Source organism: Diuraphis noxia, unplaced genomic scaffold, assembly GCF_037042655.1.
Source record: "Diuraphis noxia isolate RWA-SAM2 unplaced genomic scaffold, SU_Dnox_SAM2 contig0001, whole genome shotgun sequence".
In the NCBI taxonomy this organism is placed as follows: Eukaryota; Metazoa; Arthropoda; class Insecta; order Hemiptera; family Aphididae; genus Diuraphis; species Diuraphis noxia.
The window spans coordinates 40,697,188-40,724,248 of record NW_028301711.1 but is presented as its reverse complement, the minus strand read 5'-3'; the positions used below and the strand labels follow the sequence as shown (position 1 = coordinate 40,724,248).

Below are 27,061 nucleotides of genomic sequence, written 5' to 3'. Positions count from 1 at the left end.
TAATATTATATTTTGAATATTTATAAAATTAAGAATACCATGTTCAATGTTTATATATTACAAACATGAGTAGATTTATAAAACTCGCATCAAGTTTTCCGTGCTGTTTACGTATTGGTCGTCTAGTAGTTCATTGGGTATTTGCCTGTGTTCTCTTGCTGCATTTTGCTGAATCAGCTCCCTAAACCGAAACAAAATAGTAATATTTAAATTAAACATAATAACTTAGTTAAAATAAATTGAATTCGTTGACACTTGACACAAAAAATGATTGAGCGACTTTGAAATATTTTTTCGAAATTACATTTAATAGGTATAACGATTGAGTAGCTGTGGGTATGAGATGAGGGTTGTAAATGGTTAAACAAGAAAACCGAATCTACTGCGAAATTATATAGATTTATTTAAACTAATATTTTCTGAAAACTTGAATAATAATAATAACTTTACGACTAACTTACTGTATTATGCCATTATGTTAAAAATTAGGTAGGTACACTGTTAGGCCTGCGTCAGTCGTCTGCTGATACAGCGTTTTAGGGCTCCCACTGTCACGTAGGCCATTGTACATATACATTATATTGTAATATAATAATTATCTTATACTAAATTATGCCCATACAATACAAGTATATATATATATATATATATATATAGTTGTACTATACTATATATACTCAATGGTATAACTATTTATGCAATATTATCCTGCGATGTATCTTATGTAAGTACTAGCTAATTATTATTTATTTATTTTATTCTGCTACAAGGATGATAATTAAAATGCGACACACATGATGGGTACTCACCTCGCTTTACGTTTAAGTATTTCTTGGGCATTCGGGTAAAACTTGATGGCTTCATTAAGATCTTCTTTGCTTAAAACAAAAATATTGGAAAACCCATGGGACCTGTATGTTATAACAAAATTAGTTATTAGCATATTATGGTGTATTTTAATATTTGAGGATGTAAAATAAATTCGCAGGTTAAAAAATGATGGTGGAAAAATTGGAAATAAATAGTAATCAACCGACAATGGTTTTTATTAGTAACATCGTGAAAACATTCTGAAATAAAAATAAAAATTTGATAGGTATTGCGTTGAATTCTTCACTATATTATTTTATACTTCTTAAATTTTAAGAATTGCATTAGTTTTAACAAAATTTTATGAAATAATATTTCTAATAAGGAACCTAATTTTTACTAAAAACTCGATATGTATAAAAATAATAAACAAAAAAAATAGTAGGTATAGGCTTTGGTTATCTTCATTCATACATTTGTTTACCTACTGGGAATAGATTTTTCTAAAACACCCCTGAAAATGGACTTTTCACTAAAACTTTGCTCCTAGTTATTTGTTATTTTGATATGATTACAAACACAAATAATTTATATTATATGAACGCACATTTTGTATGATGGATAAGACTTTACAATCAAATTTATTATTATGGGTTTCCACGATCAGGCATAAAAATAAACGAAAACGATTTAGAATGCGCAGAAAAAGGAAATTATATTAAAATCTAGGTATGGAAAAAGTTTTCAACTGTATAATTTTTTTGAATATAAATTTAAAAATTAATCTCATACAACTAATATAATAATCATAGGTAGATATTGAAATTAATTATACTCGAGTTTTAAATTTAAATTATAAAATTGTACCTAATTCATTCTGATTATTTTATTATTATTATTATTATTATTATTTTTTATTTCTCTAGGTCAAAATAAATTATCGAAGCCCCATGTGGGAGGGGGAGGTTAACGAAACTCATCGCTCTCTCAAAACTATAATCTTATAAACCATATTATTGTCAATATACATTGTTAATCAACTTATCAGATTTTTGGTCTATTCATTCAAAAAAACAACTAAAATTTCGTTGACACACTAATTTGCAACTCTTTTGCAAATTATAATTTTACAATCAAAGGAATACGACATGTCACCATTTATAACATCACGTCCAATCATCATCAAATTATAATATTGGTATCGAATCGTATTGTTTGAAACTTCAACAGCCTATATTACTATCACGACGCAAATTATAACATTACCTTAATGTATAATAAAAATTGGCTATTACCTGACGTCCGCTGTTCTCCGGTTAGTACCACACAAGCTCAACAAACTGATTTCACCAAACACTGATCCTTCCGTGAGTGTGGCTAATACTTCGTCGTCATTTTCACCACCGACTACTTGTACTTGTCCGGTTTTCACGATGTACATCTCTTTGCCAACCTCACCCTATCGAATATGTATAACATTTTATTAAAATTATGAATCCCTGTGTGAATTGAAATAACGTGTACAGGAATCCTCACATAGACAGGGCCCCACAAGGGGGAGTCAGAAGGACCCATGGTACTAAGACCAGGACTTTCAAGGGGTTCGGAGTTTATGTAAATAATTACTTCAATATATATTACAAAATTGTTTCAAAAATAATTGTTATTTAAGAGGGTCTCTGATTTAGTTCTGTACTAGGACTAAAAATATGATAGGGGGGCCTGATTGTACATAAATGCACTAATCGCAAAGAGACATTGTTTGGAAAAGATACCTTTTACTTCAGGTCACCATCGACCATCATATTATTAGCAATTATTAACTGAACCTTTCTAAAAATTTTGGAACTTGGCAGCACATATAGTATGGTATGGCCGGTAATGTGCAGTCTATATATATTATTTTCATGTCTAGTCACATCCGTGGTAGGTATATATGTTGTTTCCATATCATAAAAGTTGGAATACGATAAATAGCAAATTTGTGCTATTAGGTTTGACATTAAAGGGAATTTAATAATTATTACCGAACTTTAAGGTAAGAATATTGTCTATTTAGATCTTGCCTTTAAATTGTATAATAAGTCAATTCACTCTAAAATTACAGTTTACAACACAAAATTGATCCAGTTGAATTCAAATTTGATAAGTAGGTATCGATCTATTAATTTTATCCATTTATGAAACGGAGAAAACACATATAGACATATAGTGTAGAGTTAACACTTATAATAACATATGTAATTCAAAAAAATAAAAAATTCGTAAAATAAATTAATCCATACAATTTGAATAAATTTAGCAGATATGTGTAAGTATGCTGCGGGGTATATTATAGCCAACTTAAAATAATGAGTAATGTACTTATTTTTTATTTATATTAATATTTACTTATTAAGTTATCTAATGTTTGAAGATTTTATTCCTACTATATGGTAGGTATTGCAGCACAAAATGGTTAAACTTTAAGTTGATAACACTTAAGACTTAACGCACTCAGAAATTTCTAATGGGTAGGTACTCACTTTGCGGCATATATAATCGCCTGGCAAATACAATATCGGACGCAATTTCAACACCAGCTCTCGTAATAATGCTTTGTCACAGTCTTTGAACAACTGCACTTTGTTCAACGTCTTCATGTGCACGTTTATGGCTACATCGGTTTTCATTTTATGTGGCAGAGAGTCCAAAATACGATTCTCATCTGTTCGAAGAAAATACATAATATTAAAGAATAAAGGCATAGGTAAATGGTATGTATAGATATTTACAATCAAGCTCATTTTATGTCGACCCACGAGTGACGATTGTCTTAAGAAATTAAGTAGTTTAAAGGCTTTAATATTTTTGCTACCTAATTTAGTTTATTAATAACTTAAAAAAAATTTTTTTAAGCAAAAAGTACAAACGCATAGGTTATTAGATATTAGTTATACATGTTAATTATACCTATAATTCATAAGCGAAGAATATAAATATGTTAATTCTAAATTCCAATTCAAATATTGTGAGCTGTGGCATAGATATGTGCTCATGCAGAGGTGGCCTGATGGCCTATTGAGTATTGACATTATACCTGGTCCCTGTCTACCGTGATATAATATATTTATATTTTGTATAAAATAATCAGACATCATTTTATATATTTTGAATTTGAATTATTAGGTAACAAGTTTACCTTTTATTTTTAACGTATAAAAAGTAATAGAATTTTATGACCAAACATCAGTGGCCTTTTTGTATATTAAGATTATTTAAACGTGATCAATAAAGATGAATCACATAAAATTTTAATTTATCTTAATATAATTAAAAAATAGAAGTGTAAAGGTTATTTATTTGTGATTTTTGTAATAAGAGTGTCTCTTTAATAACCCCAACCACAGGATCAAATTTTGAGAGGTTCAAAGTTTCCATAACAAGTAACAACTTATTATATCTATACCTATCCGATAAAAAATAATGTTTGAATATAAAGATATTAATGTATTATTATAAAATGCTTGTAAAGCTTATGTCCAAAATCACACTTCCCCTCCCAAATTACGTACACGGTAACTTGAAAATACTCGTAATAGCAAACAATTTAAATTGGATGAATAAAATTTCCCTGCTGGAATGTTATAGACCATCTTTGTAGAACATGGGATGTACTAATATATTACATATAGTATACAATATATTCATGCTTATTAAGTATAAAATATAATTGGTACCTAAAGTTCTTTGCTGTTCCCAAGTGAACGAAAACCATTGTTCCACCCGTTGTCGTATTCGTGGAGGTATGTTCAATTTTCTCAAATATTCTAACGTCTCGTCTTGGAGTTTCCTATATTCGGTTTGAGATCTAGTGGCCGTCGCTATTATATCACGAATCTATAATACGAAACAATAATATAAAAACTTAACAAAAACAGCTATAATTATATAGGGATAGATAATATATTATATATTATAACAATTAAAATGTTTACATATATGTATGTATTACAATAATAATAAGCCAAAAAAGGGATTTGACACTATCATCAGTCTCATCCCTCATCAATACCTACCTACGCCTCTGCAGTATTATACAGATACAAATTCTAACTTATATGATATAGTGATATATAGTAAATATGCTAGACAGCTACAATAAATATGTGTTTATAAACTATACTACTATAGGTAATACATACCTGTCCGATTAAAATCGCAAATACAAAAACGCCCATTAGCCAACTAGCAGTCATAAACAAGTATTCAGCTTCGTTTTCAGGATGTGGATTTTTTCCGATGGATGTTGCTGTTTTGGTGGCGAAGAAAAAACATCGTATATACCTGCAGAACAATAGATAAATATTTAACGGTGAAAACGTTTAGAGTTGTTGGTTTTGGTCATGCACTCATGCTGCTGCAATTGAATTCAGTAAATAATAACAGTATATACCTGGCCAACATAATAGATAGGAAGATATTTGATAATGTCAATGTTTATTATTTAATGTTCATTGATTTTTTACTCAAGTGATACAGATATTATTATAAATTTAAAAAACTTGTTGATAAGCTGTTGACTTAATATGGTATTGAATTATGAAAATGTTATTTTAGATTCTGAGAAGAAATGCAGAATATTAATTCGATTTTCTTAAGCAGTATATCTTTTCCAGTAGAAAAGTGAATGTAGTTGGTGCATTCTGAATGTCAACAATTAAAATTCCCAGAAGTTTTCAAAAGCATCGCGAAAAACAAAAAATTAAGGAAAAATGTTAAGGTTTTTGGTGTTGTAGTAAAAATTACTGTAGAATTTAGAGACATCAAATTTTCACTGAATGTTTATACTACCATTTAATACACATTATACAATTTTCAATTTTCGATTTTTATTAATTTTTTTAGAAAATTAATATCGATAAGAATATCTAAGATTTGAAAATTTCATACAAGATTCCTCATAAATTTGTCTACCTTTATCAAAAACAAAAATAAAAATAAATGTATACGTAATATATAGTCACGATTTTTTTATTAACATTTAAAGTTTAAATTTGAATGAAATTAAAAATTAAATAACCTAATTAACCTAACCTAACCTAGATAAGGATTTCAGTTGTATTGTTGTAATTTAAAAATATTGTTCGCAGGTACTTGAAACTTCTTAACTATATATTATTATATACAAATATGATAATAAGCAAATAATATTAATTCAGCCTATCGCTTAATACCTACAACCTAGTATCTACCTACCGTATTAGTGATAAGTGATAACAATATAAATATAATATAAAATATTCTAGACCGACAAGGCGACAAACCGTCTATAATCTGAATCGTTTTTCGTATACAATATTATATTATTTATATTTACACCATTGAATTAAAATTTAATACCATCCATTACAGTGACCCACTTTCAACCTTTAACCAGCTTTTTATTTTTTTACTAAACACAGACACACAGTGACAATCAGTATTCAATGGAAAATATGTTCGAAACTTTTATTTTAATTTATCAAAGAGATTTGTTATTTATGGGTATGCCACTATAGCCTACAGACACAGATTTTATTGCTCACCCAGAACTAGGAGAGGAGTGATAAATTGAGATGAAAAAATTTGACGTTTTGTATTTTATTTCAAAAGTCTATTATTTATATTCATATATCTACCTAATATGTTTTTCAAATAATAAATATTTTAAAAATAATGTAACTTAATTTAATGCATTTGCATGTTTTTTTTTACACTGTTTAAAAAATGGATTTGACTAAAATTTGTTTTGAAATACTTATAGTTCAATTACTGATTTTTTAATGTAAATTTATATTATGTTAAAGTTGTACTCACGCGTTTCCCTGACCGTTGAACACCCAGTTGTTCGTAGCAAGCCCTTCTTTAACCGAAACATAGTAATACGCACACGCATTTAAATGCACTAAGTAGACCATGTACGTTAATGTTCTTGTAACTCGGACTACATACGGTGACGACAAAACGCTGTCAAAATGGTCAAAGAATTCCCAAAAGGTCTGAATCTTTATAACAAAGATATAACATGTGTATTGTACATTTTTATAATGTTATTATAGTTACGTGTATCTATTTAATATTTTTATTACAAATTAGAAAAACGGCATAATTCCAAAAAAATATAAAAACACAAATTCTGATCATATATGACAAACATATAGACAAACAAATTAAATTTCTGTCTAAATATAGTTTAAACTGTATATTTACACAAAAATAAGAACTTTTCGTGAAACATTGAAAGCATTTTTGTTCTTCTAAGTATAACTTTTAAATGATCGATGATATTATTTAAAGTGAAAACTGATTATAAATTGGGTTACATTGTTACAATACTTGTTGGATTTACCTTAATTATTCGATTTAGTCTCATCAAAGGTAACATTTCTGAAGTAAATCCTGGTGTTAGGCATATCAAGTCAGCCGGTAGAAGAGAAATTATGTCCAACTAAAAAAAGATAATCATTTTATTAGAATTCGTATTATAAAAAATTGCAATTAATTGATAACTAATTTTAGATTTTGAACCGAGTAATGAATATATCGATTTTACAATTATGTGTTTGTACAGTTAATAATTATGAGAGGTAAAAGATGAAAATCCCCAGGATTTTTTATTACAACAATCTGGCTACCAAAAAAAAAAAAGTGTTAAGTCGTATAACCAACTAGCTGTTGATAAACTTATGTTGTAACTAAAAAAATAAAAGAATTGTAGGAACTTGAAACTATCTCTAAATTTGTTTATTAGCATTTTATTTAGGTACATGTATAAATGTTCCAATTATTTTCCCCAAGGCCGTTCCTAGACAGTTTGCAAGGAGAGGGAGTGAATCTATTTCAGAAATCAATTATATTACCTATACTATAGACGTGTTTTTTAAAAGGTTAGGAGAACTTAGTCAATTTTACTTTTTATTATACATAGACTACATTACAAATAATAAGCAAAAGCAAGAATAATTTTGTCGGCGTAAATGTATACTTCGATTTCCTTTCACTCCCTCTTTGATTTTCGAAATAATGCGTAGCTATATTTGACATTTTAAATTATGAGCGGAGCGATGAATGTATTGATTTTACCATGATGTGTGTTTTTTTTTGTGTCTGTCATCACGTTTTGGGGCAGTAAAAGTGCTTCGATTTTTGACTTCAGTACCTGGTTAGATCAGAAAGTGAAACTAGTTGGTACTTTGGGGGGTCAAAAGTGAAAAATTCTTAATACTTTTCTAAATAATCGAGAAAAACAAACTAAAAATTAAGGGAAAAACGGAAAATTTTATGCACACGCATTTTTCGACAAAATCGATTTTGGTTTTTAATGTAACTTTAAAACAAATGACCATAGATACATGAAATTTTAACCGAATGTTTATATAAGTATATTCTATTCACCATGAAATTTTCAAAAATTTTCGACTTAAGTTGAACTATTCATAGGCATTTGAAATTTTCGATCATTATTAGTTTTTTTTAAATTAATATCGATAAAAATTTATTTGTTAGCTTGAAAATCTTGAAAATTTATTACAAGGCTCCTAACATATTGTTAAAATAGTAGTTGAAAAATAAAAAAATACATAGTCACAATATGTGACTAAGATTTGAAAATTTAATACAAGATTCTTTAAAAGTTTTTCAATCTTTATCACAAATAAAAAGTCCACCGGAAATTCAAATTAAATTTTTATGAGCATTTGAAATTTAAATTTTTACAACATTGGATTTTCACTTTTAGTGATTTCCTTATTTGGTTCAACTCTAAAACAAATGACCGCAGATACTTGAAATTTTGACTGAATGGTTATATAGGCAATTTCTATATTTGATAAAATTTTCAAAATATTTAGATTTGTTTTGAGCAGCTGTTTACTGACATTTTAATTTTTCAACTTTTTTAGTTTTTTTTTCTATAAATATCGATAAAAATTTATTTGTTTGGTAGAGAAGCTTGAAAATTTAATACAAGGCTTCTAACACATTTTAACAATAGAAGTTGAAAAATAAAATAAATTCATTGTCACAATTTTTTTTTTACAAGCATTTAAAGTTTGAATTTTGACAACATACGTAAAAATCACGAAAATTCATATATTATTTTATGCTAGAAATTCATAAAAAATTTTCCTTTTATATCTAAGATTTGAAAATTTAATATAAGGCTCCTAACATATTTTTACAATAGCAATTGAAAAATAAAAGAAATGCGTAGTCTTAATTTTTTTTTACAAGCATTCAAAGTTTGAATTTTGACAACATGTGTAAAAATCACGAAAATCACGAAAATTCGCAAATTATTTTAAACTAGAAATTCATAAAAAATTTTCTTTTTAAATCTAAGATTTCAAAATTTTTAATAATCTATAATATATTCTAGACAGATAAACCGTTTTCGCTTAGAATCGTTTTTCGTATACAATGATATAATATTATTGGATTCAAATTTATTCCATTCATTAGAGTAACCCACTTGTAACCTACTGTACGGCAGAGCGACATCTACGACTTACCCGCCTTTTTTAAAGTTATTTTCTATATAAATGTCGATAAAATGTTCGTTCGATCAAAAAATATTTTTATATTAGTACTTAATTATATTTCATTTAAAAATTGTGTCTAGATATGTATTAAATATTTGGATTTTATTATCATTATAATCTATGGGCTGTGAATTTAATGCATTTACGTGTTTTTTTTTGCTACACTTTATAAAAAAATGGATTCGGCCAAAATTTGTTTTGACTTATTTGTAGTTCAAATACCAAATTTTATTTTGCATATTTTTGCATATTTCATGGGTTAGGGCATATAAATGCATGTTTTAATAATTTTTTTGTTTAAATGCTTTTTTTTTCGTAATATTTACATTTTTTCGGTCAATCTTATAGTATAAACCATAACTTTTATAGTTTTATCGAAATTATTCTATTTTTACTCGGGTATTTAACGTGTATTATTGTTTATTAAATTAATTTACTGATGTCAACTCAACGAAGACCAAGACTAGTTAAGATCAACAACTCATATACTCATACCAAGAAGTAAAAATACTAATATTTAAACTAAATAAATAAAAAAATTATACTAATGAAAAAAATAAAAATAAAAGTTTAATTTTTGTAGATTTTTTTACATATTTTAAGAATTTTTATAGCATATTTTGTCAGATTTCAGTACATATTGCATTCATATTTAATAGTTTTTAAATGCATTAAATTCACAGCCCTGATTATAATTATTAAAAGCTTTATTTGCATTTGATTTTTATTTATGTATTTAAACGTATTTTTTAAATTACACTTATTAGTTACTAACAAAATGATAAAATATGGTATTATTAGGTTATATACTTATATATTTATAATAATGATATGCTAATAACTATATTTTTATAATATACAAATGTCGGGAATAAGGAGGCCAACCAACGTTGGCCTAATAAATATTTTCTGAATAAGTGCCTGCTTCTACTATAGGTACAGCAGAACGGATACCTAGGTACTTTCTTCCATTTATCATTGAAAGTATTATCAATTATAATTACATTGTGTACTGCAATTTCAATATTATGCATAATATACATTATTGTGAATAAAGCTTAAGATTTAAACAAAAATCAAAAATTCATAATAATATATTCATAATATTAAATATTTTAATCAATATTGTCGTGTACTATTTAATAACAAGAAATAAGAATACTGTTAAAATTGCAAAATACCAGCCCAATATAAAAATAAAATGTAACTATAAATATTATTATAGACAATATTAAAATAATACCTCTAATCTCTATAGTAAAATAATTTTAATTATTACAGTGTTAATATTATAATATAATATGTTTTTATGTTGTTTGCAGGTCATAAATTAATATAAAATAGAATATTTTATGAATTTTTAACTACCACTTATAAAATAATTATCACATTTTCAAGAATTTTGTCAAAATCGAAACTTTAAACGTGTGTATAAAAACCCACGTATACATTATATATATGTTTAAGATTCTGAGGATCAATTGCAATAATGTGTGTATTATGTTTTTTTTTTTTATTATTATTAAAATAATATGTACTGCTTAGACAAAATCGCATAATTGAAACATTTTTCATTGGTATTTTTTACATTACCCTGACAGCATTTTGTAATGATAACACTAAGTATAATATATTATTAAACTGTTGTACATTAAATGCTAATTTAACTATACTGAGTCTAAATTACTTTCGATTGGAGTTTTTCCAAATAGTTGACTTCGATAAGTTTCAGATCACGCACCCAAAAACCGTCCTTAAGGTACATGATTCGTGGTTTGATCACAAATGTGTCCAGTAAATTTATTGCGTCCGTGCAATAGTCTAGCAACATCCACTTCCATAGGTTTTCCGAAGTCTGATAAGGAAATGTTATACGCAACGGTATTACCCAACAATTATACAGGTAGCACATGGTCACTAAGCTTAACCAAGCCACGTAACAAAAGCCTATATAGAACAAGTAAGTAACAATATTAAATTTATTTTTTAGAATAATTTATATTAGAGCAATATTAAAACTGATTGGCGGTTAGTTTCTATTATATCCGTACTCTGAGGTTCGATGATGAAGTCCAGACTAGTGACCCAAGCCAAAAAGAACCACGAGCGTTTTTTCAATGACTTTTCCGGTTGCAGTTCTATTGGCATGTCGGATAATTGGAACCTCGAATGAGCCGACAATGGGTGTAAACTATCCGCGTCTATAGTTAATTAACAATAGGACAATATTAACAGCAATAATATTTAATTGGGTAGATATATCGTAGGTATATTTGTTAAATATATAAAATTGTCGATACATTTTAAGAAGTAAAAACTGCTTTCTAACGTTATTATGAAGTATTTTTGTATAAATACGACTTAAATTTGTAAATACGAAGATATACATATACAATATGTATGCATCATAAATTAAAAATTTTTGAATATTATTAAATATGGTTTAACAAAATATGATAATATTAGTTTTGTGCAGGAATATTATTTTCACTACCTACATAGTTTTAAAATCTAATTCATATTTAACTCATGAAAATGGACTACTTTTTACAAAAAGAAATAGATTTTACCAAAATATGGCTCCAAATCCTATTATCTATTGGTGGACTAGTCTATAATTTCTCATTGAGGATATAATTTTTAAATTAAAAATCAACGCCTTCTAAACCGGCGATGTTGAATTTTATAGGTAAATAAGTACTTACCTATAATTAACTCGAAGTTGATAATTTTCATATAATCTAAGCAATTCAATTCAAAATATATATTTTATTAAAACCAAAAATGTTGCCCTGTCCCTGAGTAACTACTAATTTATTGAACATTTTTTCTCAAATCCACCTTTGATTTCATACGTAATATACTGATCTGTAATATGCTCTAATAATATAGATATACATAAATCTAGTAGAAATATAATATTATGAAATGTTCACTTAAATCAACATCCTGGTAGCCGGTAGGCACATGTTTTCCATTACTCATTAATTGTATACATATAATGTGGTATCTATTATCTTTATAATATATACGTAGTACCTTTATAACTAAAATAATAATACAAAATATTCATAACCATGGAGATGTCGAGATAATGGACCACTCATCTCTACGAGGCCGAGACACTTATTCAGACATAGCCCACCCTTGGCGCCAACACTGTAATAACCATTGCTATCGGCTTATATATACTATTTTGGAGTACCTACAATATGATATTGTTATAATACACATACCGGTGAAACTCATACTCGACGAAGATGGCAAAACATAGTTCTCGCACTTGTTTCGTTCTTTGGAGCATTGTTCATTTAATCTGTCCATTAATTTAATCGCATTCAAGCTGCAATATGAAATTAACATACAATATAGATATATGTTATATATTATATATTGTGGTAGCAATGTAGCTCACTGTGTTTATCCGATAATCATTTTTAAAATTGTTATTATTTTTATATTTTATCAAATAGTTAAATTAATTTAATTTAAAGTATTTTTAATAAATGCTATTCATTTATTATAAATGAAATATTTTTAAAATCTAAGATAGCTCAAAGTAATTGTAATTGTTTTTATGGGTTAATTTATTAGAATATTTTTGAAACTCAAATATTGATTTTCATTAAAAGCATTATAAAGTTACCAAGTTACATACATTTTAATCTTAAATTACTTGTATAAGTTTACGAGAAAAAACAGTAAAATGGCTTATACGTTCTACTTGTTCTAAACAGCTAGATATTTTTGTAATAATGTTTCAAAATAAAAATTATCCTACATAATATACTCAAATGAATGAAAAAAAAAAGTTAAATGAATAAAATATATATTCATCAGGAGAGGTAGTAAAAAGAGGACATATTTCCCAGTGTGCTTTAATTTAATACAAAATGTATTTGGCTGCCACATCGATCCATCCCATGAACCATATTTTCATTTTTTTAAATATTACTATTCAGTTAATTAAAATTCTACTATATACAATTTAAGTACATTATATTTAAATTTAAAATGCCTAGGTAGTCCATTTACAGTAGGTATAGTGTAAATATTTAAGGGTTTAGGTAATCCCGCTTGATCTCGGCCTTATACAAAAATAGACATATCCTTTGCCAATTAGAGTAATTAGACTATAATAAATACTATGATAATCTATTTATCAAATTGAAGTTCTGAAAAAAGTGTTATCAAAATTAACTTGAAAACTTCATTTCCACTTTTTTTAGTTTAAATTGAACTCTTAAAGCTTAAACCCTTCAAAAATAAATATATACATTTAAAATATTACTAAGAATTTTAATAATATTAAAGTGAAAAATTAATTAAAAAATGTAGTAAATCGTTTTCGATTAAATCTTATGACGGATTAAAATATGTTAGATAAACAGATTAGTTACTTACCACAATAATTCGCAAGGGATTGATACATTTTACAAAAAGAAACAGAATAATTAAACATGTAGGTTCTACAATAGCGTGTTATTGACAAGTGCGTGTATGTGTCACACGCTATTGATCACTAATACTTTTAGGAATTTGCTTATATTGAACTCCTTTAGAACGGTTGTTAATAGATTCCATTATTCAAGAGGAACTTTTTAAGTTTTTAAAAAGGATTAGGTATATGCCTTACGGCCTGTTTAGTAAAAATATTTTTAGAAAGTTAGGTAAACATTATGTTAAGTTAATGGCGTTAATTAGATTAACGATACATACCTATATTTATTAAGTACTAGCTGTTAACATTCATATAAATAAGAGCAGTAAGAAGTAGGTAGTCATAAATATAAAAGTTACAATATTATTTAATGAGCCAGAAAAAAAGGTTATTATGTAAGATGCAGTAGGTACTTATAAGAATAATAACTGGAAAAAACTAATTGGAATATTAAATACTTGAATGATGAAAAAATATTAATATTGTTAACAACCATATCAATAACTATTATCTGATTAGATTTTACTATTTTAGTAACACAGTGAACCATTTTTTAAATTTTAATGAATATAATACGAAATACACTGCTGCAGCGGTGAAAAGTCAGTAGCGTCATTTGAGGGGGAGGGGGAAGACAAGGTGGACATTTGCCCCTGTCTGATTTTAAAAACAGCCTATGGACCGGTGTCTTGTTGTTTTCATTATTACATTTTATTAGTGCAAAAACATGCTTGTTTTATAATATTTTGAGTTATCACGAAATGGTAAATCGCTAATTGCTAATTATTACTTGGAATATATACATAGGTGTGTGTATAGTTGGTTGAAATCTAGGTTACCATGTACATAGTATATTAGAATATAATATTACATAGTTTATTCTAGAGAAATGATTCTAATATTCTAGTAATATATCTATACGTTTCATGTTTCACGAAAAAACTTTTAGTTTATAATTAATTATTATAAATATAAATATTAAGACGTAATTATTAAACTTGAAGTTTGTATATTGTGAGTTGATAAAAAAAAATGGGTACATGCCAGCCTATATCAATGGAGGTTACTTTTGGACATATTATCATAAAAAAATGTCTAGGACCCCAAATTAACAATTTTTTCTTTAAACCATAGATAGATAGGACACAAAAAAAGCGGGTAAGTAGATATCGCTCTGCTGTTAAGTACCTAGTTTACAAATGGGTTACTGTAATGGATGGTATTAAATTTGAATCAAATGATATAATATCATTGTATACGAAAAACGATTCTGAGCGGAGATGGTTTGTATTTATAGTTTTTTACTACATTAATTATATTGCTATTATTTCAAAAAAAAAAAAAAAGGAGTATCTATAAAATAAATTCCAAATTAATCAATCAGATGTATTATATACACCACTCACTCAGTCATTCATAGTAGGTATATACAATTTAAAATACCCACGAATAATATTTTTAAATTACAATTGTACGGCTAAAATTGTTATTTTTGGTTATTAATAGGTAATTTCATCCAAATTTAAACTTCAAATAACTATAAAAAAAAAAACTACAGTTTTTAGATTTTTATGCCAAAATAATTAACTACTTACGTGAACTTTACTTCTTTACCAAAAGAATAAAATTTAAATGTCAATGATGAAAAAAAATAAAATTAAAAGATCGAAGTTTCAAATGTCCATAATTAACTTGAAAATATAGAAAATACCAGTATAAATATTCAGAGAAAATTTCATGTATGGTAATTTGTTATAGATTTACACCAATATAAAAATTCGATTTTCTCAAAAATTGAATTTGCGTAAAAATACCCGTTTTTCGTTAATTTTTTTTTAACTTTTCTCAGTGCTTTTGAAAACAACTGGGAATTTCAAAATTTGACCTCCTTAATGAACCAACTAGATTTACTTTCCAACTGGGAAAGCTATTGAAGTTAAAAATCAAAGCACTATTTCGACAACTTATCGTGTACACAGACATACAAAAAAAACACACATCATCATTGTATAATGAATATAATGAATACATTCATCTCCGCTCAGAATCTGAAACTGGTTCATTAATTTAACATTAGCCCAGCATATACCACACCCAAATAATTAAATCACAGATTTTAAGGAAAATATTAGCGCAGTTAAAGGGTATTATTTTACAGCTTTATTAATATAATATATAGTGAGGGTAGGTGCATATAAATTTGAAATATTTTTTTAGTAGCAATATAGTTTAATTAACTAATAATTAATTTACCTTGTAGATCGTTCAATTGGAGAAACCGGAGTTGTAAACGTGGAATACAATTCTCCAGATCCTGAAGAACTTTCATTTGTGATTGGCATATTATCAGACAGCCATGGTTCATCAGTTGTGTTATAGTAATCATATTGTGGTGGTATTCTATCCATCTGTAATTCAAAAATAAAAATTTAAATAACTTATTAATAATAGTGCTAATAAAAGTAATATTAAACTAATAATAATAGTTGTTATAATAATTATTAGATGGTATACATAATGTACCTATATATAGGTATATATAAATATAAATAAATATATATATAAATAAAAATAAATATATATATTTATATATTTATTTTAATTTACATTTTTTCGTTTGTATAGAGTCAAGACTATTTAAACATTACAAATATTCAATAAACATAAATTAAGAAATCGTATTTAAACGATGTTATTCAGGGATATTTACTACGGATATAACAATATTTACTTGTTATTTATATGATAACGTTTTAAAAATTATAATATATATTTATAAACATTTTAGCTCTTGATATATTTGTATTTATCCATATGGCTCGTGGATATATTCATATTTACCACTCCTGATATATACCTTAACGGTTGTACCAAGTTCGAACTTTTACAATCTCTAAAAAGTATATTTACAATAAGCACATTGAATGGAGGGCTTGGTTGAATTGATCGAAAAAACTATTCAGGAATAGTATTTCATGGCGTAGGTATTAGTGGTTATTATTCTGGTCAATTAATAAGTCACGGCACCAACTACGCTTTAAACGTCGTCCATGGTTAGTGGTTACCTGGAATTGTTCGAGAAGAATTGTACGAACTTAGCATTTTAAATATTTCCATGAATGATTTTATTCTTTAAAAATAGGTAGCAAATAATAAAGAATAAAAAATCTATAAAATTATTATTGTTTAGTAAAAATCTCAAAATTTTTTATGTCTTTCAGGAAATGAACTATTTTAAACTGTTTAATATGTTTTTAATAAACATTATTGTGATATTAAATTATATTTTTGAATATTTGATAATTTTTGAACTATTTTAAATGCTTTTAAATTTTAAGCACACATGGAGACTAAAATCGAATCCTATGTCTATTTTGTGTAACCTATTCTAACTAAATCACTTTATTTCGAAAATATTTACTGAAAATTTTATTGATTAACATTTAAATTAAAAAGTAATATCCATATAATATCATTAGAGTAAATTAAATATTGTCAAGATTTATTTTCTTTCGAAATCAATCAATTATCATAAAAATAAGAAAGAATACTTTAAATTTGAATGTTAGGTACATGATTATATATTATGCCGGCCTCCAATGACTACTCATTACGCAATACAAATAGTTGGAATATCCATATTTTTAATTAAATGATTCAACAACATCATTATTGAAAAATAAACCTTACATATCTCCAGAAGGCCAGTCGAATTGTTTTATTAAATTAATTAATCTTTCTATACACGTAAGTTGTAAGTATTTGTTTTAAATGTTTATAGGAATAGATATAATATAGTCTATACATTAATATATTATACACCTTGGCAGTTGAATGCATCCCAAACTTAGCGAGTATACATCATTATAATTTATTATCAAAGTAAAAAATAATAATGAAATATATATGGTTATAATATATACATATATTATGTAATAGGTTAATTCAATTTTTAAATAAATAAATATCTGTCTAATATGAACTACATATCTACCTTAGTGGCTAAGTATCGTTCGTTCAAAATATAATAATATGTAATAATATTTAAAAAAAAAAAACCCCCATGAAAGTGTATCATCTTCTATTTAAAAGGACATTTAAAAATTAAAAATTTCTGCTTTAGTTTGACATACGTACAACATAGGAATTTAGACGTTTACTATTTCCACGGAATTTATCTAATATTAACAATGCGATAAACGCTCAGAAAATTGATTAAATTTGATGTTAAATCTTCTTGAAAATAAATTTCTCACATTTTTGATTTTAACTTCCTAAAAAATATTGAAATATATGAATTAATATTTTTAAGGATTTGAAGAGGGGATAAAATAAAAAATTCGAACTCAAATCATATAAAAAATGATAAAAAATGATAAATTATAATCGTTTCTGAGAATTGTTATCACTACACTAAATCAATAATAGCCAATAAGTACGTTGGAAATAAAAAACATATAAGTTTCCAAGTTACACGTGTAGCGTAATTTAGAAAATTAACAGAATGATGTATTCATTGCTTGTATTATATTATAGTTACTCGAGCTATTTGATGGTATAAAAAAAACAACAGCCATAACAAAAAGTTAAAACATTTGAACATTTTAAATACCTACCTTTAACATTAGTATAAATATTTTGAAAATTGTTTTGTGTATACAGGGTGATTCACCAAATAATAATGCAGTTATTCATAATCTATTTTTCAGAATTTTTATGTATACCTAAAAGCTATGATTTCAGTTTCGTGGGATTTTTTGCATTGTTATAGGTTTCAAATAAAAACCTCACTTTTCTACTGTAAATTGTTTTGAGGATAATTTTTCTGCAAATGTTGACTAAATAGATTCGATATTCACACTAGTATAATTAAGGGTAATAGGTTCACAGTAATAGGTTTGTAAGATTTATGGTGATTTGAAAATGTTAATGATTAATATTAATATATCATCATTAATAATTTGTAAAAATAGCACAAATTTAATAAAAAAGTACTAGATTCAATATTCAATATATTTTATATTTTGATGAAACCACTCTTTTAAGAACTATACACTATTAATATTGTCCTTGTTAAAAACATTTTAATAACTGAGAAACTACTCGTTTGTATTTTTAGTTAGGTGTATAAACATTTTCAAAAAAATGTCGAAAACCTCAAGAATGGTTTTTAAAAATTCAAAAAATCCTAATTTGAATAAATCCGTAATTTAATGAAAAATTGTGGAGAAAATACTTAATGAATCACCCTGTAGAAAATAATAGAATAACATAATCGGAGTGATTACTATATGGTTTTTATATTTTAAATAATTAATTCATTAATTATAATTAATAGTTATTACACGTTTGATATCGCCCAATGATGTCGCCTAAATTTGGACCTTAAACGTTAATATTATATATGCGGCATTATTAAGATTTAAGCTACAATTTTTTAAATTTCAATAAAATAAAATTTATTATAGGATTCTTGTATTCTAAATCGTTTTAATAAATAAACAAAAATTGTAAAAATCTTATAATAGATGAAATACGGTTTTGTATATTTACAAAGGAGAACACTAAAAATACATAATAATAATGTATTCGGGTACTCCAACATAATTTTTTATTGCAGTTTTACATTGATTTCAGTTTTTAACATCTATGATAGTTGGTCTGAAGGGTATTTAGTAGAATTATGATTGTGGAGGAGGGTACTGGTGGTTTAAAAACGTGTATACGTAGCGAGGATTTGTCACTAAAATCCGAGTGGCCACCCATCCGGGAATAAATGATACCGGTTAATGCTTGACCTCAGAAACGTTTTGTGACCGAGGCCAACTACCTCGCCACACTAGGCCACTCCTATAATATTATATTTTAGTAAATGTGATGTATAAAGAGATCATTATTTAAAAAATAAGCAATTAATAGTTATAAATAAACGTTGAAACTACTTTTTCACGATTATGTAACATTACTAACATTTTAAAATATTATTGATAATTATTATTTATTAATATCTAATTAATAACTGCTATAGGTTGTTCTATAAAACTATACTTTTTGTATTCATATACATTGCTGCTACACATTGTAATACAGATATCGCAATAATATAATGATATTTTTTATTACTAAATTTATTTTATATAATATGTACATATAATATTGCAACATGCCGTTGCGTTAGAGAATTAAAACAGGCAGCACATGGTTAGTACCTAACATCTACGTCATAATGGCACGCATGCGGTACGTAAATCTTCGAAAACTAAAAAAACTGAAAAAATCAAACATTTAAAATTATGTCTATATACAATGTATTTTAGTACATAAAGCGTCAAAATATTTTGAAAATTATAACGTGATGTCTAATCGATGAAGTATTAATATAAATATATTAAATGAAAATTTAAAGTAGAGACAGTCATTCATTTTTGAATTACAAAAAAAAAAAAAAAAATCGCTTTTGTGTAAACCTGGTTTTATGTAAATAAATTCGTTTTTCCGATTTATTTTGAAAATTATTACGAATACTAAACTATTCAACTTTTGTCCCAACGAAGTCTAATTTGCTATAATAATCTACTCTCAAAAATTAGGATTAAAGCAGTTTTACTACTCTAATAAGTAATAGGTGATAAACATACCTATATAAACAAAAAACAATACCATACAACATTGTAAGCGTTCAACGGTGTACTTAGAATCCAAAAACATATAAACATTCAGTAATAGAAACATTATACATAATATACAAGTTTTTAAAAGCTTTCAGAGAATTTAAAATAATTTCACAATTACTTATATTTATATGTATAATGTATATATGGTCTGTATAAATATGTATTGCGTAATGTGAATATAAAAACCATTAAAATTGATTGTACGTATGGTATTACTGTGTTAGCACAATAATACGTAGCTACAACACACCTATTTTTTAATAAAAAAAAGCAACAAAAAATTCATAATCAGTTCTTAAATTTTCAATGCACCAATGTATAGAAGTATTACTAGGTATTGATATGACGAAGACTTTGAATTCGCCTCGAGAAAATTCTAGCGTCAAATTTCCTAATTCCCTTTATGGACATTATATTTTATTAATTTAGAATGTTTTCGACATCTGACAATAATTATTGTGTTTTTACTATATAAAGATTTTAGATTAGTAACAAAAAAATAATGGTTTACGTAACTACCTACCGTCGTATTTGCTCCAAGGAATCGTACGTATAATATATAAATTGATATAAAACACATAAGACCTTAAGTGATGAAAGCGATATTGCGGGCCAAAAGAAAGTTTTTTTCAATTGTTATTGTTTTCGGTTGTACTTTATGTATTTAATTTGCTCGAAGAACACCGTCTGGTTCTCAGTGTGATTTTAACAATGTGAAATATTAGCCGATCATAATAGACGATAGGGTTATGCAAAGGTAGCTGGAACACCAACAGTGTCGCGGACCTGAATCAATAGAATTTAATGAAAAGATGATCATGGACAACTCCATACTGCGGGGCTCAGTTGCCACCGATCAGAAGACAACGGCAACACTAACGATCACACAGCGTAACCTACTTACGGGACGCCACTACTGGATTACAGTGCATATTATCGAAAAATAATGTATCTTTTTCAATAATTATTGTTATCTGACTGGTTGGATTTTTTTCAATTATACATATAGCACAGATACAATTGCAAAAATTCTTGTCGGTACTTGTTTCACAAATTTGTTAAGAATAGGTACCTATAAACATATACTCCAACCATATTAGGTAAATGAGTTCTTATTTATAAATTCAAATATTACAATAAAAATTATTAATAATTGAATATATAAGTAACATACATAGTATTTTATGGCAGGATTTGTACAAGCTGTAAATATACATGCATGTATATATTATATAATAATATCAGTTTCTTTAAGCTTGAGGTTTTAATGGAGTAGAGTTATCTTTTAAATTACATAATATGAAAAAAACAATTTTTATTATACCTCTAGGTAGGTACTTAAAGAAAAAAAAATTAAATCGATAAAGAATAGACAAAAATAGAAAAATAATTGATTTATTTATTCAAACATAACAAAATGATAACGTAGAATAAAATCATTTATTAACATTTTATGTTTCTACTTAGGTATTAGCTATTTTTTTTTTCTATTTATTCGACCAAAGTATTTTTTTATATATATACATAGCAGGCGTCTGGTTTAAATCCTTTATAAAATTTAGCCAAGTTATCTACGTAATGATTTTCAAAGGATTTTTACCATATTAGAATATTTCACAGGACATAGGTAAATCATAAACTCTATGTTCTCTAAACTGTCAAAAAAATTACTTGATTTTTTTTCTAAATCAATGATATTTTTTTAATTATAAATATAAAATTATAATAGAATATTGGTCAAACTATTAGGTGCCTTGTATGTACAAGGCACCTGGTGCCAATGCAATTTATCGCTCCAAAAATACGCACTACAACCAGTAGACTACCTACGGGAATAATGATCCTGTTTTGTTAAATCAGCCAAATTTGATAACTTTTTTTTAACTAATAGAGGGTAATTTTCTACAGGTCACAGGTAATCCGTTTTTAGTACTTCAATCTCAAGTTTTTTAATATATCTTTAAAAAAAAATTAGTTTTAAGCTTTTTTACAAGCTATGTTATACCATAATTTGAAATAAAATTAAAAAATCGGAGTTCAATGCGATCTATAGAAAGTCTTATTTTTTCAAATAAATAAATAGTTATAAAAATTCAACAATTCTACTAGGCCTGAAAATTTTTCTTATGAAGTCACTTTTTTGATTTATATACCTTATCAACTCCCTCCTCCCATAAGAAAATGTCAGATAGTAGATTAATAGAAAAGTATTATAATTAAGGAGACAACTACAATGTAAAATATAATTTTAAATTTTTATAGGTTTGCGGAAAATTTTAAAAACTAACACCGGGCCCTAACTTACATCACTGCTCTATAACAGTATACAATACAGTATTAATTATTAATTATTATTAATTTCTCAAAAGGAAAACATATAAAATATATATAATACATTATTATTAGTATATTATTCACTATTGTTAATCATCGGTATTAAAAAAAAAAAAAAATGAAAACGCCTTAATAATTTCTGTTTTCATATTTTTATACCTACATTTAGCAATAACAGTCAACAGATAACACTTCTGCAGATTTATTAGGTAAAATATTTAATCATCTCATTAATTAGATGTATAATATTATCGTTCATTTTCACTCTGTAGACCCAATTAGTCTAATAAGTATTTGCTAATAAATAATAACTATTTCCAAATTTTTAGAACACTAGGTATAAAATACTTAAACACACATTTGTTTAGTAAAATGTACATTGTACCTGCAAGAGAAAATCGAAAAATCATTAAATTGAAACTACCTAATAACTTATTAAGGCTGAAACTTTAAAATGTTTTTTTTTTTTTAATCTATTTTAATACCAGCACTAAACTTGTGCGACACGATCAACATAATTTAAGCAGGATCTGTAATCACATAAATTTATATCTCTGTACCTACGTCATAATTATAAAATGTTCCTAGTACAGCTAATATATAGCCAGTAGGCGTAGTTAAACAAGTATAAAATCAGTTAATAATAATGCGTATTCAGTATTTTAATTAAATATTTTGATCTTGTTAAAGAACATATAAACCGTGGTGCAAATCCCTGAAAGGCACTTGTCCCTTTTAAAAAAAATATATACTTGGCAGTGGGTATATGTAAATCTTAATAGGTAGCTGGAGTTATATAATTATATGATTTTATTGTAAATGTAATATTGTATGATTAATTAATAAAACGTAACGATAGTGGGTGGGTATCAACAGGTAAATTTTAATATAACAAACATGCAATTAACATTTTCAGAGGGTTACATTATCTTCCTGAAGAATTATTATACTTAAAATTGAAATAAATAGTAATTTTAATTGTATTAAAAACTAAAATACCGCTATAGTACCTATTATAAATGATTGTAGTTTCATTTTATAGGTAGTGCTTACCGTGTATATAAAAATAATTAAATTCAATACGACAATATGTATTATATATATGTTAGCGGCAATATGTATAATATTGGTATTTTATAAAATTCCCAGGAATTTTATATAATCCCTGGGGATTTTTAAAAAACTATATAATATTTTTTTTTACATACATTTCCCAAGTATTTTGTATAATAACAAGGCATTTCATAAAATGACAAACAACAAATTGATAATATGCATAATAGGAAAATTGGTTCCTACCCAAAGACAATTAATTTTATTATTACACAAGAAAATATTATTTATTACAAAGTACCAATTTAATATTACATAATATAATGCATTCATAAAAATGAAATAAAATAAATAAATATTGTAATATTATAATATTATCAGCTGTATAAATATCTTCATTGATTGTAGTAATAATATCTTCGTCATTTCTTGTAAATATTTCTTGATTAGTTTGGGCCAATGGAATTTTGATCTACAAACTTAAGTAGACTTTTTTCATCATCTAAACTATAAATAAAGGACATGGTTTGGTAAGAAGAAAGCTTCTCAGAAGAAAACTACGAAAAAATGGTTCAATGTTCAACATGTGATGGAAAATGCATTTGAGTTGCAGATTATATGTAGAGGAAGAAAATAAAGTAGAATTTTTATGTAAACTTTGTAACAGAACTAAAAAAACTAAAACCCAGCGAAAAGAAGCACACTGTAATTTAGAACTACAGGCAATTAAAATGAAGACTAAGTCAAAAAAAAAATTCCCTCCAGCACTTGTTGGAAATACGGTAAGATTTCCAATATCAGATGTTGATCGATGATTAGGAGAAGCTTATAATGTTTTGGAAGTTACAGAAGATGGATTTTATCGTTTAGGAAATAAAACAAATACTTGTAGTTGATTGATTATTTTCAATAGGTAATAATTAAATAATAATCACAATGTTTTAAATTATTTATTTGTATTTTTTGAATAGGTATTGTTTGTTATTTTATGAAATTCCTTGTTATTATACAAAATACTTGGGAAATGTTTGTAAAAAAAATTATATTATACAGTTCTTTAAAAATCCCCTGGTATTATATAAAATTCCTGGGCATTTTATAAAATACCAATATAATACATATTGTCGCTAACATATATAAAAAATTGAAAGTTAATAATGTAAGCTAATAGTTAATGTTAATTTACTCAGTATATTATTTTGATAAACCATAGTTTGATAAAATTATAATTATGTATATAGGTAGTAGGTACTACTAAGGGCATAGATATTTATTTAATAGGTCATAAACTCAAAACCGTTTTCGAATACTACCAAAAAGTTTAATATTTAATTTATGTTATGCATATAAAAAAGTATTAAAAATTTAAGCTGTAAAAAAATTATTGATTAATTATTAGATTTACCTAGTCATAATAATATTTATCAAACACATCTAAATTCATCGTAAAATTTTCACGAATACCAGAGAAGAATATGAATCCCAGACAATATTTACGAAGTCATAGGAGCCTATGCTTATATATATTTATATTATATGCTTATATATATATAATAATTACCTTTTAAATAGAAAAATTTAATGTATAACTCAATATAATTTTAATTTATTGTAAACATCTCTCTATGTATATAATAATTTGAATCTACACTATAATTGTAAGCTAATAACCATATTATAGTGTTAATGCTGTAACAAAAAAAAGATAAAAAATAATATTTTCTATATAGTAGTTAAACTGGTACGGTCAAACTCTACAACCACCAATCAAATAATTAATAAACACAATGATTATGCATTTATATTTTAATGTTACATAATTTTTAGCGACTTATGTTTTTATTACTTTTCTATATATCCGACATAAAATGAAACAAATATTAAACTTTTTGATTTTACCGAAAAGTTAATCGGCTGAAAATAGAAGGGTACGATTTTAGTCAAAAACGTATACCCATTTGTTGTATGTATTATTTTTATTTATGACCTATATAATACCTATATGTTATATTTTTCTTATTAATTTATCAAATATAATAAATAATAATTATGGTACAATGCAAGTATAGTGAAAAATAAATAATTATAAATAATTATCTTAAATTTTATATGATGTAACACTTAATTGTACATTAAAGCCTAAAAAACAGTTTACTTCCTACCAAATTATATTTTAAACGCCTGTGCAACTATAAAAATCTTAAACCTTTTATGTAACGATTTTTTATTTATTTGTCTACGAACTGAAAGTGTGCAAAACGTATTCAAACCTGTACCAGTTCAGAAAACTATAGCATTTTTTTTTTGTTGTTATTTAATACTAACGTTTTATAAATTTCAAATGTTTTAGACATATATACAATGTTTGCACGATTTTACATACAACTCACGTCGTATCGTGTTACCTCTTACCTATATAAATATTATTATCGTCGACAAGTCGTGTGACACGTAACAAAATATATTCTACATCACACTATCAATATTATAAAATACCGTGTTATACACGATACAGGAGTGGACACTGCAGGGTACAAGTACATATCCGATTATACAGAAGCTACATAGCTACTTAGTAGGTACCTATTATACCTACAAATCTGTGTCAATACTACGATTACTATTAAAATGTATAATGTTTACTCACAATTAATTGGATCTTCGGTAATATTCAAATCGTTTTGTAGTGAATAATAATATGACGAATGTAATGTTGTGTTGTAATGTAACGGGGATGAACTAGCACGCACAAAGCGTGCTGACGGAAAGATGGGATAAGCGCGAGAGGAAATGTTCTCCCGGCCAAATCAATAAATTGGGCCCACATTTACGTTGTTCATTTTATACATGCGTAGCAAACAGTATAAACAAACAGGGCAGAAACCAAATCTGCTGTACCGAACTATGTTATTACTGTTTACAGAATATATTTTACGATCTTGTGTGCACGATATATGCAATGTTATCAGATACCTGCATTGTGGTTTTGACGTTATTCGTATAGTACAGTCGATGCCGCTTTCGGACAAATTAATTTTCCGCAGACAACAACATTGATACAGCAGATAGGTTCACGTAATAATATCATTCTCTATTGGTTAAAACGTTTACAATATCGTAGATTAATGTATAAAATATTACACAGCGATTGCACTGTAAGTCGAACAATATCATTCATATACACGTTG

At 26.2% G+C, this 27,061-nt stretch overlaps 1 protein-coding gene across 2 annotated transcripts; it reads right to left on the bottom strand.

Moving 5' to 3' along the window:
* CngB (Cyclic nucleotide-gated ion channel subunit B) lies at window positions 1–27,061 on the bottom strand. 2 transcript variants are annotated; one of them, XM_089215694.1, is made up of 13 exons: window positions 26,521–27,061; window positions 16,066–16,220; window positions 12,608–12,714; window positions 11,423–11,572; window positions 11,059–11,318; window positions 7,181–7,279; window positions 6,649–6,836; window positions 4,995–5,136; window positions 4,530–4,689; window positions 3,336–3,517; window positions 2,106–2,269; window positions 810–911; window positions 1–181 (listed from the first exon to the last, which is right to left on the bottom strand). In XM_089215694.1, exons 2-13 carry the CDS (start codon window positions 16,218–16,220, stop codon window positions 76–78), a joined length of 1,815 nt encoding a protein of 604 aa, XP_089071820.1. In that variant the 5' UTR covers window positions 26,521–27,061; the 3' UTR covers window positions 1–75. The 2 variants fall into 2 exon arrangements, with proteins under 2 accessions (XP_089071820.1, XP_089071821.1); XM_089215695.1 differs by lacking the exons at window positions 12,608–12,714; window positions 16,066–16,220; window positions 26,521–27,061 and adding an exon at window positions 12,077–12,405.